Consider the following 14369-nt stretch of genomic DNA (forward strand, 5'->3'; position numbering starts at 1 on the left):
AGTAGAAGAACTCGCTCTGCTGACTGAATGAATGAGGAAATCAAATGGCATGTGTGGCTGAAAGAGGGCGGAGACAGAAAGAAACTTGAGGTTTCTTGTATAAAACCTGGTCCCGACCAGGTTAGGTTCAGAGAGTCTGTTACTCCGGTAACTGACCGAGAGGTTAAGTTACCTCTCTTTGTGAAACAGGCTAGAGTTACCCCTCTTTCTCGGGGTTGAGTTACCTCCCTTTGTGAAACGGAAAACTCAGGGTTTCCCTCATTTCAGGGTTAACCAACTCAGAGTTTTCACTAAACCTGCTACGTGAAACGGACCTCTGGACAGCAGACTGGACAGGAAATACAACGTTGAGGCTGTTTACAAAAAGGACACAACAGACTACTTCTTGATGAAGTTCAATTCAATTCATTTTTATTTATATAGCGCCAAATACAACAAATGTCATCTCAAGGCACTTAGATAGTAAGTCCAATTCAAGCCAATTGGAATTCAATTAATTAATAATAATCATAATTCATAAAATAATCCAATTCGTTCATCCATCCATCCATCCATCCATCCATCCATTATCTATACCGCTGAATCCGTCGATCGGGCCGCGGGTGGGCTGGAGCCTATCCCAGCAGTCAATGGGCGAGAGGCGGGGTACACCCTGGACAGGCCGCCAGTCCATCGCAGGGCCACATAGAGACAAACGAGACAAACAACCATGCACGCTCACACTCACTCCTAAGGACAATTTAGAGATGCCAATCAACCTAACATGCATGATTTTTTGGACAGTGGGAGGAAGCCGGAGTACCCGGAGAGAACCCACGCATACACGGGGAGAACATGCAAACTCCACACAGAAAGGCCCCAGCTGGGTGTTGAACCTGGAACCTTCTTGCTGTGAGGCGACGGTGCTAACCACCACACCACCGTGCAGCCCCCAATTCGTTCATATAGAGCCAATTCAAAAACAATTTCCTAGCTAAGAAAACCAACAGATTGCACTGAAAACTTTTTGTTTTTTCGGTCCAATCTCCCGGCCTGAGCGTGTCTGAGGCGACTGTGGAGAGAAACGACTCCCTTTTAACAGGAAGAAACCTCTGGCAGAACCAGACTCAGGAAGGGTGGCCATCCGCCTCGACCAGCTGGGGTTTGAGAAGACAGAAAGGGGGGGAGGGCCGCAGCGGCGGCGGCACTGTAACACCATTCAAAGGATATCTGTTGGAACAGGGAAACACGAGTTAATGACCACAATAATATCACATATACATAAAGAGAGTAAAGTGAGGAAAGGTGTGACAGATGAGGCCCCCCAGCAGTCTAGGCCTATAGCAGCTTAACTATGGGATGTTTCAGGATTACCTGAGCCATCCCTATTCAAGGTAAACACAAGAAACTTGTGCTAACGAAAAAATAAATAATAAAATAAAGGACCAGACTCAGTGAGTAATTCCATATACTCCCTATATGGATCTGCCTCACACCACAACAACCATCTTTTTACAGCCACAAGCTACCTCAGCCTCTCACCAACTGCACACCAGTCACGGCGGGGTGGGGATGCAAACCCTGGTTCGGGTAGGGGGAGAAATAAAAGAGGTAAGATAAGCGGGAATGGGATTCAAACCCTGGTTCGGGTAGGGGGTAATGAAAGTATAGAGGGTGCCAGAGGTGGAGGCAGAACAAGACACACTAGCAGATACACTATCAGATTCAACAGACCAACTATAAGCTTTATAAAAAAGGAAAGTTTTAAGCCTGGTCTTAAAAGTGGAAAGGGTGTCTGCTTCCCGGACATTTACTGGCAGCTTATTCCACAATGGAGGGGCCTGATAACTGAAGGCTCTGCCTCCCATTCTACTTTTAGAAACTCTGGGAACCTCAAGTAAACCTGCAGTTTGGGAACGAAGTGCTCTGTTAGGAAAATATCTTACAATGAGATCTTTAAGATATGATGGAGCTCGGTCATTAAGAGCTTTATATGTAAGGAGAAAAATCTTAAATTCTATTCTGAATTTAACAGGGAGCCAATGAAGAGAATCTAAAACTGGAGAAATATGATCTCTCCTGTTAGTTCTCGTCAAAACTCTGGCTGCAGCATTTTGGATCAACTGAAGGCTTTTCAGAGAATATGTGGGACAGCCCAAAAATAAAGAATTACAGTAGTCCAATCTTGAAGTAACAAATGCATGAATTAGTTTTTCTGCATCACTCTGAGACAAGATGTTCCTGATTTTAACAATATTACGAAGGTGAAAGAAGGCAGTCCTAGAAACTTGTTTTATATGCGAGTCAAATTTCTGGTCAAAAATAACTCCAAGGTTCCTCACTGTAGAACTAAAAGCCAAGGAAATACCATCTAGAGTAACTATATAGCTAGACAATTTCTCCCTGAAACGCTCAGGTCCAAAGATAACGACTTCAGTTTTGTCTGAATTTAGAAGCAGACAGTTCAGAGTCATCCAGGTCTTTATGTCTTTAAGACATGCTTGTAGTCTGACCAACCTATTGGGTTCATCTGGTTTTATAGATACAGCTGAGTATCATCAGCATAGCAATGGAAATTTATGCCATGCTGTCTAATAATGTTACCTAATGGAAGCATGTATAAAGTGAAAAGAATCGGTCCAAGCACAGAACCCTGAGGAACTCCATGACTTACTCTGGTGTGTGAGGAAGATTCTTCATTTAAAAGAACAAACTGAAATCTATCAGATAAATATGACTTAAACCAGCCTAATGCACTTCCTTTAATCCCAATAACATTTTCAAGTCTGTGTAATAAGATACTGTGATCGACCGTATCAAATGCAGCACTGAGATCCAACAGGACAAGCACAGACACAAGTCCGCTTTCAGAGGCTAAGAGGAGATCATTGGTAACTTTCACCAGTGCTGTTTCTGTGCTATGATGCACTCTGAATCCTGACTGAAACTCTTCAAACAGATTATTTCTGTGTAAGTGATCACAAAGCTGAGCTGCAACTATTTTTTCAAGAACTTTAGACATAAAAGGGAGATTGGATATAGGTCTATAATGAGCCAACACTTCTGAATCAAGAGTAGGTTTTTTAAGTAAAGGTTTAATTGCAGCAACCTTAAAAGTCTGAGGTACATATCCTGTCAACAAAGACAGATTGATCAAATCCAATATGGAAGTGTCAATTAATGGGAAAACCTCCTTGAACAGTCTGGTTGGGATTGGGTCTAAAAGACAAGTTGATGGTTTAGAAGAGACTATTGCTGTTGTTAGTTCAGAGAGATCAACTGGGCAGAAGCCGTCTAAATACAAATCAGGTTCTAAAGATACTTTTAAAGCTGCTGTACTTGATGATACATCACTGATAATAGTGGGAAGGACTCCATCAATCTTCTCTCTGATAGAAACAATTTTATTAATAAAAAAGCTCATGAAATCATCACTGCTCAGAGTTAAAGGAATAAATTCAATTCAGTTTTATTTGTATAGCGCCAAATACAACAAATTTCATCTCAAGGCACTTAAATAGTATAGTCCAATTCAAGCCACGACAAAACACTTGACATAGCATTGGAAAAAAAAAAAAAACACTTAACTTGGACGTGGGGTTGTGGCATGGCTTGAGAGATGTTGACGGGTAGGATCTCGCAAAACATTGAGGGAACCTGGAAACTAAATACTGTGGAGGGTGATTAGTGATTGGGTGCAGCTGGTGGGGAATGAACAGGTGACATGAGTGAAGCTAATGAACTGAACATGGAAGTGAGGGGAAACAGACAGTTCTGAGCCATCCAGGTCTTTATGTCTTTAATTCATGCTTGTAGTCTGACCAACCTATTGGGTTCATCTGGTTTTATAAATAAGTACAGCTGAGTATCATCGGCATAACAATGGAAATTTATCCTATGCTGTCTATTGGCGCGTTTCCACTAGCTCGCTTCGGCTCGGCGCGCTATTGCGTGTTTCCACTAGCACGCAGTACCTGCAACCGGGTAGATTTTCCGTATCACCTCAGCCCTGGTTCCAAGCGGGCCGAAGCGTTACTAAAACGTGACGTCAGCCGACTGCCTTCCACTGATTGGCTGATGAGTGTCGTCACTTTTCAATACTGTTTTGTCTGGCGGCCAGGAGTCTTCTCTGGCTCTCTTCTCTTGCCTTCTGTGCAACAAAAAGCCACAGGGTGAGCAGCAACACGAGCGCCTCGATGTCCTCCATGCTATCCTCCTCATATGTTGTTGTTGTTGTTCTGGTCGCGCAGCCGTGTTACAACGACCCCGCCCACGTCGAGGAGGCACGAAGTGATACTCGGTTGTAATGGAAACACAACCAAACCGAGCCGTGCCGAGCTAGTGGAAATGCGCCATAATAATGTTACCTAATGGAAGCATGTATAAAGTGAAAATAATTAGTCCAAGGACAGAACCCTGGGGAACTCCATGACTTACTCTGGTGTGTGAGGAAGATTCTTCATTTACAAGAACAAACTGAAATCTATCAGATAAATATGACTTAAACCAGCCTAATGCAGTTCCTTTAATCCCAATGTCATGTTTAAGTCTCTTTAATAAGATACTGTGATACTGATAAGAGGAGATCATTGGTAACTGAATCCTGACAGAAATAATCTGTTTGAAGAGTTTCAATGTAAATGATCACAAAGTTGAGCTGCAACTATTTTTTCAAGAACTTAAGACATAAAAGGGAGATTGGATATACAGTAGGTCTATAATTAGCTAACACTTGTGAATCTAGAGTAGGTTTTTTAAGTAAAGTTTTAATTACAGCAACATTAAAAGTCTGAGGTACATATCCTGTCAACAAAGACAGATTGATCAAATCCAATATGGAAGTGTCAATTAAGGGGAAAACCTCCTTGAACAGTCTGGTTTGGATTGGGTCTAAAACACAAGTTGATGGTTTAGAAGAGACTATTGCTGTTGTTAGTTCAGAGAGATCAACTGGGCAGAAGCTGTCTAAATATAAATCAGGTTCTAAAGATACTTCTAAAGCTGCTGTACTTGATGATACATCACTGATAATAGTGGGAAGGACTCCATCAATCTTCTCTCTGATAGAAACAATTTTATTAATAAAGAAGCTCATGAAATCATCACTGCTGGGAGTTAAAGGAATAACTGGCTCAACAGAGCTCGGACTCTTTGTCATACTGGCTACAGTGCTGAAAAGAAACCTGGGATTGTTCTTATTCTCTTCTATCAATGATGAATAATAAGCAGTTCTAGCTTTACGAAGGGCTTTCTTATACGTTATTAAACTATCTTTCCAGACTAACTGAGACTCTTCTAAATTAGAGGAATGCCACTGTCTCTCCAGCTTTCTTGCAGTCTGCTTTAAAGCACGCAGCTGTGAATTATATCAAGGAGCCAACCTCTTCTGACTGATTACCTTCCTTTTCAGAGGAGCAACATTGTCCAGTGCTGTACGCATTGAAATATAGTGCTGTCAACAAGAGAGTCAAGTGTTGCTGGAGTAAAATTTAGGTAGTCGTCCTCTGTCATATCTGCACATGGCAGTGAAGAAAAGGTTGATGGAATTAATTCTTGAATCTGGTTACAGCATCCTCTGATAGACACCTTCTATACGTAAATTTCTTCTCAGAAACTGTATAGTCAAGTAATGTAAACTCAAAGGTTATCAGAAAATGGTCAGATAAGACAGGGTTATGAGGGAACACTGTTAATTGTTCACTCTTAATATCATAAGTCAGCACAAGATCAACGGTGTGTTTAAGGCAGTGAGTAGGTAGGCAGTGAGTAGCTCTGTGAACACTTTGATAAAATCCAATTGAGTCTAATATAGAATTAAAGTTCATATTTAGGCTGTCATTTTCAACATCTACATCAATATTAAAGTCACCCACTACAATGACGTTTCTCTGTACTCAGCACTAACTCTGAGAATTCAGACAGAAACTCAGAATAAGGGCCAGGTGGACGATACACAACAACAAACACAAGAGGTTTCTGTGATTTCCACTGAGAATCAGAGATTCAAAAGAGCTCAAACTAATCCTGGGTCTGGGACTGATTAGTAACCCTGATCTACCGGCCACTCCCCCTCCTCTGCCTGAAGTTAGGGTTCTTTAATGTCTGCACCAAAATGTAGCATATCTTGTACAAGTCTGTACAAGAAACTGAACAAACTGATAAAGAGGCTCTGTGTTAGGGACTACCCTTGAGCTACTGGAGCTGATTGTTAAAAAAGAATGTTGCACAAGTTGGTTAATATAAATACCACTGACCAGCCTCTTCTCTTCTCAACTCAACTTTATTCATAAAGCTCTTTAAAACAGCCGTGGCTGAAACAAAGTGCTGTACATGAATAACAACTCAAAGTATAAGGCATAACATTCATAACATCATGTTGAAACAACAGAGTGTGATCAGTGTTAGGCTTCTTCAGCTCTGCTGCAATAAAGAAAGATACAGGAGGTCCTTCCTGCCAATATCAATAAATGTTTATGATGAAAGCTTGTAATGATTGCTTACAATCTTTTTTTTTTTTTTTTTTTTTTTTTTTTAAATCACTGTAGCAGTATAATTTCCCTTTGGGATAAATAAAGTGTTTTTTCTTTTCATTCCATGAAGGGACAGAAAATGTAAGACCTGTAAGGACCCTGTGAGTACCAGTGACCCCTTAGCTAAATTCCACAGCTACATTTTATATTCGTCATTGACATGGATCTAAGTTTGATGCAAAGTCTTCCATGGATTCCAGTACAAAAATGCTAAATTAGCCAGAATTTAGAACCCCACTGTTAAAGTTGCCTGTAACATATGCAAACAATCTACTTCACGTACTTTAATACCAAAACTAGGTAATGTTAGTTGTATAGTAACATCTTGCAGGACTATTTGACAATCTTGAGCTGGTCTGGTTGCTAAAATTACAACAAAGTTTTTTACAGGAAAAGTTATACCACTGTGATGTCACTTCTTTTCCTGTGTAAATTTGACAATGTTGATTATCTGATTTTTACCAGATTGTCTTCCGGAAGATAAGTGATGTGAAACGTGAGGAAGAGGAGAAGCTGAAGAGGAAGGATGAAGCTCCTCTGAATCTTCCTCCAGACCATCCAGTCCGACGACTCTTTCAGCGTTTTCGGCAGCAGAAGGAAGCCCGGCTTGCAGCTGAGCAGGTCTGCCAGGGAGCAGATGATGTGGAGAAAGGTGCCAGTCACATGGACCCCAGAGGTCTGCAAATACTGGCATCTACTAGTATTGATATGGTGGCTGAGAGCCCAGCCACACCCACCACCTCCTCAACATCCACAGCATCCTGTTCATCCAGGACCTCCAGCCGAGTCGCGCTTAACAATACTGTCACTCAAAATGGCAATATTACTGGCTGCAAATCTGCAGAGCCTACAAAGGCTAAAGGCTGGGGACGATTCAAGGACTCCGTGGTGAAAGCTGAATCATGGAGCAGTGTCTCCAAAGCCGAATCCATGGAAACGCTGCCCGATAGAACTAAGTCTCACAACGAAAAGTCTCTCAAGAAAACGGACTCCTGTGACAGCGGCATCACAAAGAGCGACCTCCGCTTAGATAACGTTGGTGATGCCAAAACACCACAGGAGAGGAGTCCAGTCCATCCTGGTGAAAAGAGTCCATTTTGTCCTATACCAGAGCAGAGCATGCAAGCCTCTTTCCTTGAGCTGAAACAAGAATTAAGAAGTGACATTGGATCTCTTAATAATCGCATGGCAGCACTGGAGACTCAACTTGCAGAACTGCTTCAACTTCTGAAATCCAGAAAGTCATCTGGCTCCACTTTTGGACTCTCTCAGCCACCCTCCCCTGATTCCGATAAGGACAGCATATCTTAAATTAGACTTGGAATAAGTTTGAGGTAATCACACTTGAACTATCATGCCATAGCAGAGAAGAACATCTGACAGCTGATGATAACAGTCACTTTTGGACATTTGTTGGGCTTTGGTCCTTGAAATATTACAGACTGGAACTGGAATGAGAACAAAGCTAATATAAAGCAATTCTTTGCTCTAAGAGTCATTACAATCATGATGGCACCTTTGCTTTTTAGGAGGTTTTGATACCTTCAGACCTCCACAAATTGTTGGCAATAACTGATGGCTTTAACATTGTTCTTTAAACAGGACTTTGGCACTGTGATGAAGGGTATTGGTGTCAGCTAATCCGAAAAGTCTGTTAATCTGCTCATAACCTTCTTCTACTGATGCAAATGAATGGATTGATCAAGGCTTTTACCACTGTGTTAACATAGGTCAGGGTACAGTTCTGGTTGCATTGCTGAGCCTTTGTAGAACATTATATCACATCATATTCTATCATTGACTGGTTCTTAATAGAGTCAATTAAAAGTCTGACATTCTGAATGAGTAGATCATTGTGGAACAGGCTTTTAGATGACAGTCTGTGATTTTTAGAGATCAGCTGACGGACCAGATTTTATATTAGAACCATTTTAGAGTTGTTAGGATTTATCACAGAAGAATGTCCTCATTGTCATGCAAACTAAACACATTGTGCTGACTTCATTGTGAAGTCATTCATGTTTGAAATCAGTAATGTTGTTATGTTCTGAATGAATGTGAAAGAGGGAAAATGAGGCCCTAACTGTCTCTGATACTAAAGTATCCATCCTGCACTGAGTTTGACATTTGAGGTTGCTTTAGAATTTCTTTAAAACCATTTTCAAATGGTTATTTTGTCACCTTGTTTTTGAAAGATCAGTCACATTGGATGATACCTCTGATATCACTGGTAGTCTGAATTCAAGTGGAATATGTATTGGTCATGATTTCCAGTACATGTACTCAGCAGAGGATTTGTTGAATCAACTCTCGGCAGGTCACAATAGGCGCAGTTACACTCAAGGGCTAAAAGTAATAGCAAGTTAGTGATCTACGGAGCTGCCTTGTTTTTAAACACTCTTGTCTCCTATAGGTAAACCCTGCATTTCACACTGTGTAATCCACTGTTATCCTTGCCTGGCCCATCAGTACTACCTGGGTAATTTTTACACGTTTTGTAACTTGTATGACCATATTGGATGTATGAAATGAAACAAAAAAAACATATGTGCTTGCGTGTACAGATTAAATCTGCAAATCTATAAGATTCTAAGTACAAGTCACTGTTATTGATATGATTAAGTGACAACAAGCAGGCAGCAAAATTTGCACAACTTTTTACACAAATTGGTTATTGATTAGCATGTAGACAAATCTGACTGGTGAGTAAAGCTAAGCATCTCCTTTGGGTATTCAGTTAGTTGTGTTAAAGGCAGGAAAACCTGTGCAATGACAGTACTCTCAGAATTTACATGAATTTTCAGACATGTAGAATTGATGTGGTTTCTCTCCACAGTCGCCTCAGGCACGCTCAGGACGGGAGATTGGACCGAAAAAAAAAAAAGTTTCAGTGCAATCTGTTGGTTTCCTTGACTAGGAAATTGTTTTTGAATTGGCTCTATATGAACGAATTGGATTATTTTATGAATAATTATGATTACAATTAATTGAATTCCAATTGGCTTGAATTGGACTTTATTATCTAAGTGCGTTGAGATGACATTTGTCTAAAAGACAAATGACAATTTAACGTCTAAAAGCAGATTTCATCCATACTTTCAGATACGTTGATTTGTATTGCTCGCTAAAATACTTACAGTACAATCGTACAAGTTACTAAATGTATGTCCCTTGTCCCGGATCAAACCTCCCTGCAACCCCAGAATTGACAGTGGAGACGTTATTGGGCCTGGCACACATTTGCTTGCCTGCTTTAGGCCTGACAGCTTAACAATGTCTAATAAGACCCATTCCTTACTTGCACAAACATCAGATTTTTTTTTCTGCATAACCCAACTTTAAGTTCACCCTTTGCAATATGGAAAATTCTCATCTTTATCACGATTATACAGACAGGATCAGTGGAGCGTTTAATAAACATGGCGCATTTATTGGCAAGAGCATTGCTATGTGTAAGGTAAAGGTCAAACAATTGATGTGGACTATAGCTTAGAAGCTGATCAGGTTAAATTTTGTTGTACTACTTTTTTTTTTCTTACTGAGAAAGAGAAAAAGCCTGTTTTTGGAATGACTGTTTAACATGGAAGGAAGAGGTTGATCATGTTTTTTCCAGGTGGATTACCTTTTTTATAGAATGACTGCTACATCTGATTTAAATGAGTTTGCCCAGACCCAGAAACCAGGTGGATCTTAAACACAGTCATTTCTGTAACTTCTGGATTAGTTTTATATTTTGGCCCGCATTCTGCCTGTTTTTGTTTGTTTTATTTACTGTAACAATAAGAGTCCCAGAGGAGCTGATTTCTGTCTACTGTGCAGATTTGCATTTATGATCTTACTGATCTGTTTTAATTAAAATGAAATTATGGGAACTATATTATACTGCTCCAGCCCCCCTGCGACCCGACCAACGGATTAAGTGGGCTTAGAAAATGGATGGATGGATATATTATACTGTAAAAAGTAATGATGCTTTTTTTTTGGCCCTCATTACTGCAGTACATACTTATTGCATCTGTGTGAGGATGAAGTCTCAGTTAATTCATAAAACTTTGATTCATTTGTATTCTTTGGTGTTCTATTGACAGTGCAACACGGAGGGTTAATTTTATGAAATGAGTCTCTGGACCTGACGTCCAGAAGTGGCCCTCAAATTTTCGATTAACCCAATATTATGCTACATGTTGATTCCAAAAATTGGCATTTTTGTCTTGAAAGCATGTCAGCACAGTCAGTGAACCCTCTTGGTAAGATGTTTCTGTGTTTGAGGTGTGTTAGTGTCTCCTTAATGAGATATAATTTTCTGAGATCCATCTTTTGTCTACTTGTTTTGATTGTATTAGCCTCCTTTGTCTGTGTTCACTGGTGTGTTGCTGTTGGTGAGGAATCCACAAAGTTTAAATCACTAAACTAAACTTTCGAAACACGAAAGTTGTCATCACTGAGCAGATGTTATCCTCACAACTGTAACAGGAGATTATTTTGTTCAAGTTGCCATCATTTTCCCTCTGTCAAATGTACCAACAATTACATTTTTTCATGCCATAATCTGGCATGCTTGTTGAAATGACACTATAATGGAAAATACTTAATATTCTGTTTAGTTAGAAGTCACAGCAACCAAAGCTCTCCCAAGACTCGCTCATTGGAGATATTGGCTTTTATATGGTTCATCTGCTCTTTCTTTGGCTTTAGCTTTTTTGTTTGTCTACATCAAAGTTCAAATACTTTCTAGCAAATTAAACCTTAAAGTCCACTCCAACTCATCTGTTGTTTAACTGTATGGTTTTAAAATTTTGCCTTGTGCAAAAAAAAAAAAATTAAGGCTTTAATAGTCCATTAACCATAACTCCGAACTTTTTCCTCATTCAGTGAACTCCACCTACATCTCCATCTCTCAGCACTTCCTCAAACTCTCCTCCCACCCTGCAATACTCTTTTTCCTACACTCATATTGTAATGAACAAACAGCAATAAGATAATAATCAGGGCCGCTAACTCTCACTTACTGAGCACCAGAACCATGCGCTTGCATATATGATGCAGCAACCACTTGCACTCAGCTCATTTTTATTAATACAGCTACACATGGAAGAGAGACGGACTACCCGGGACAGCTGCCTCCCTGGGAAAAAGCAAGCTCCCCCACAGACTTTTTGAACTCTGTCACAGAATGAGTGTGTTTTCATGGGGCGGGACAAAGACAGCCTGGAAATACGGCTGATTTGTGACCAGGTTCCTGGCAGTGTTGCTTGAAAAAAAAAAATTTAAATATATTCATCTGACATGTCTAAATCATTACCACAAATACACATTTGTCTTGACTTTGGTAACACATGTATTCAGTGTAGGTGTGATATTTTACTGTAATAATATGCAATTAATGCCATGAATTTGACAGGTTGTTGTCTGTGGTACTTTGTGTTTGTCGGGCTGTTCCATGAACTCTGATGCACTTTGGTTATGACGTTGCTGCATGATGCTGGTGTTTGAAAACTGTTTTTCTAAGAGAAAGGTTGTAACCGAGTTGACTGCCTTGCTACTTAAAAATCTCAGAGGTCTTATCTTTCCCTCCGCTGTCGGTCCCTTGTATGGCTTAAGTCTGTGCATGAAGAGCACCTCGATGTTAAAATGGTTTGTTTTATTATCGCTTATCACAACACAATCAAATTATCAGCAAAATATTATTGTAAAAAAATAAATCAAATATCAACAATAAACAATTTTGTACTTTGTAAATATATCGTCCTGGTTCTTTTATTTTGTGTTGGAAGGATGATCCGGTAGTGGGGGCGGGCTCGTCGGCCTGGTCTGCTGCTGCCGGCGTACATGCACAAAGGTGGATGTGTCTGCCGTGGTCTGTGGTGTGAAAGCCGTTTGAGCATTTATTCCATGTCCTTGATATCAGGCATTCCTTTTCTTCACAAGTTCGCACTGTGTCAGCACTAGTTGGATATGTGGTCACACTAATTATAGAATGCTGTCCAACTTGTTGAACAAAAAGTTCTACAAGTGAGTGACTCTTTTTCAGCAGCCATGACACTTTTGTCGAACTAATTCAGCAAAATCCTCACTAATGACACCAGAAGCTGCACCAGGAGTAGCAAAAAAAGAACTAGTAAGCTTTTTGTGTAAGTTTTAACTGGAGACTAAATTTGCATGAGTTATTTTGTTTTTTGGTAATTACACTTGTAATGGCAACATAACCCAAAAAACAAAACTTTCTTTGCCACTCTTGGCAGTTTCTGACTCGTTATAAAATCCAATAAAAACGATGAGACTGGTGCAAAAATTACATTTGAATATTTATTCCACAAAGGTCGAAAATTACAAAAATAAACGATCGTCATGCCACTAAAAATTGCAATTATGGTCACAAACACGGTCAGTGAACTGTTTCTCCGCATCCTGCTTAATCAATTTTGCACGACAGGCAACAGCTGATGGAGAGTGCTACACTTTGGCACCAACTTTCTTTGCTGAAGCATGGTGATTTCCTTGAGGAATCTTTCTTCTTGACTGAAACGGACAACCTCCAATTCTGCCTCCGCAATATTACTAACGGAGAAGGATAGAAAGGGAAGACAGCCTTGAAGTCTCTCATTTGTTTCTCAAGCTCCAACCTTTGGCTTTCTTCATTGAGCTTTATTGCTTTGAGAGATGTTTTCAAGTTCTTTCTCTTTTGACCAAGGAGTTTCAACATATGTCTCACTTTAAGGAAGCAGGTGTAGTGGTTCAAGACCTAAGGGTCTTGAACGTAACCCAGGTAGTCAACTCTTTAGCACCTCCCTTAGCTCCTCCCCATGCTGTGTGTATATAAAGCCCCAAAATGGTGTGGTTACCTAATCCAGGTGATGAGTAGGGTCCCTGTTTCATCCTGTTTGTGATGCAATCTTTGGTTCCTACTAATATGTGTTTTTTTTTGTCTTTTTAAGTTTACTTGCTGCTAGTTAGTTTGTTTGTACAGTTCTGTTATGCAGTTTTGTTTGTTTCGCTCTACTTTTGTTTTGCTTGTGTAGTTCTTTGTCTATTTAGTTTGATTATTGATTAAAGCAATACAATGTAACTTCTCAAAAAGCCCATTATGGAGCTCCCCCTACAGGCTTGGAGGTAATGTACGGTTAAGCCTGATTCTTACTCGGCGCAACCGCGCAACTGTTCTGGCTCGAGAACCATTAATGACGTCATCGAAAGCGCCAGCCCCTTCACAGTTCCTTCAGCTCATGAGCGCAGTTTGCGCCGAATATGCGTCACATTTGCAGTTCTCTCCAGACCAGCGGGCGTCACTGTTGAGGAAACAAGCTGAAGAACCGGACGAAGAAAAGCATACGAAGAAAGCATACACAATGCCACCTGTGGTGTCATGTTAGCAGAGGCTGGCACATCTGATGCGGAATAAATTTACTCTGGGTGTAGAACTGTAAATGTATCTCAGAGCTAAGCGGCTGTGGCAAAAACATAAGAGAAGGTGGAATGTTCGTCCTTTGCAACAAGACGAACTTTGTCAAACGTTGTCCTTTGGGACAACGTTGTCCCAGTGTAACTTCATAGACGTGTCATACAGATGTTTGTAGAGGCGCACCCTCTCGGTCACCGCGGGCTCTGCAGTGTTCATGTGTCCTTTCTCTTGGTCAGCTGTTTCCGGTTGAGCTCGCGCGAAGTCAGAAAAAAAGTTGTGTGCACGCCCTTGCGACGCGCGAGGATTTTTTAGCTTGCGACGGGGGGCGTGGCGGAATTTTGGGTCACGTGACTGTTTGCGCCATTTGCGACCAGCTAGTAAGAATGGGTCAAAGCGAGGTTGCGCCGAGTAAGAATCAGGCTTTACACTGTCGTAAATACAACACCCTTTCGCTTTCACGT

The 14369-nt window shown here is 40.6% G+C and overlaps 1 protein-coding gene across 1 annotated transcript in view; it reads left to right on the forward strand.

Annotated features, from left to right (window-relative positions):
• Positions 1-12179, forward strand: part of LOC142379032 (voltage-gated delayed rectifier potassium channel KCNH1-like) — a 68264-nt gene extending 56085 nt beyond the window's left edge. Inside the window, exon 11 of the mRNA XM_075464102.1 lies at positions 6975-12179. Within this exon, the coding sequence (XP_075320217.1) occupies positions 6975-7820 (846 nt within the window). The 3' untranslated portion in view covers positions 7821-12179. The remainder of the gene's footprint in view (positions 1-6974) is intronic.
• Positions 12180-14369: the final 2190 nt, after the last annotated feature.

This window comes from Odontesthes bonariensis, chromosome 4, assembly GCF_027942865.1.
Source record: "Odontesthes bonariensis isolate fOdoBon6 chromosome 4, fOdoBon6.hap1, whole genome shotgun sequence".
In the NCBI taxonomy this organism is placed as follows: Eukaryota; Metazoa; Chordata; class Actinopteri; order Atheriniformes; family Atherinopsidae; genus Odontesthes; species Odontesthes bonariensis.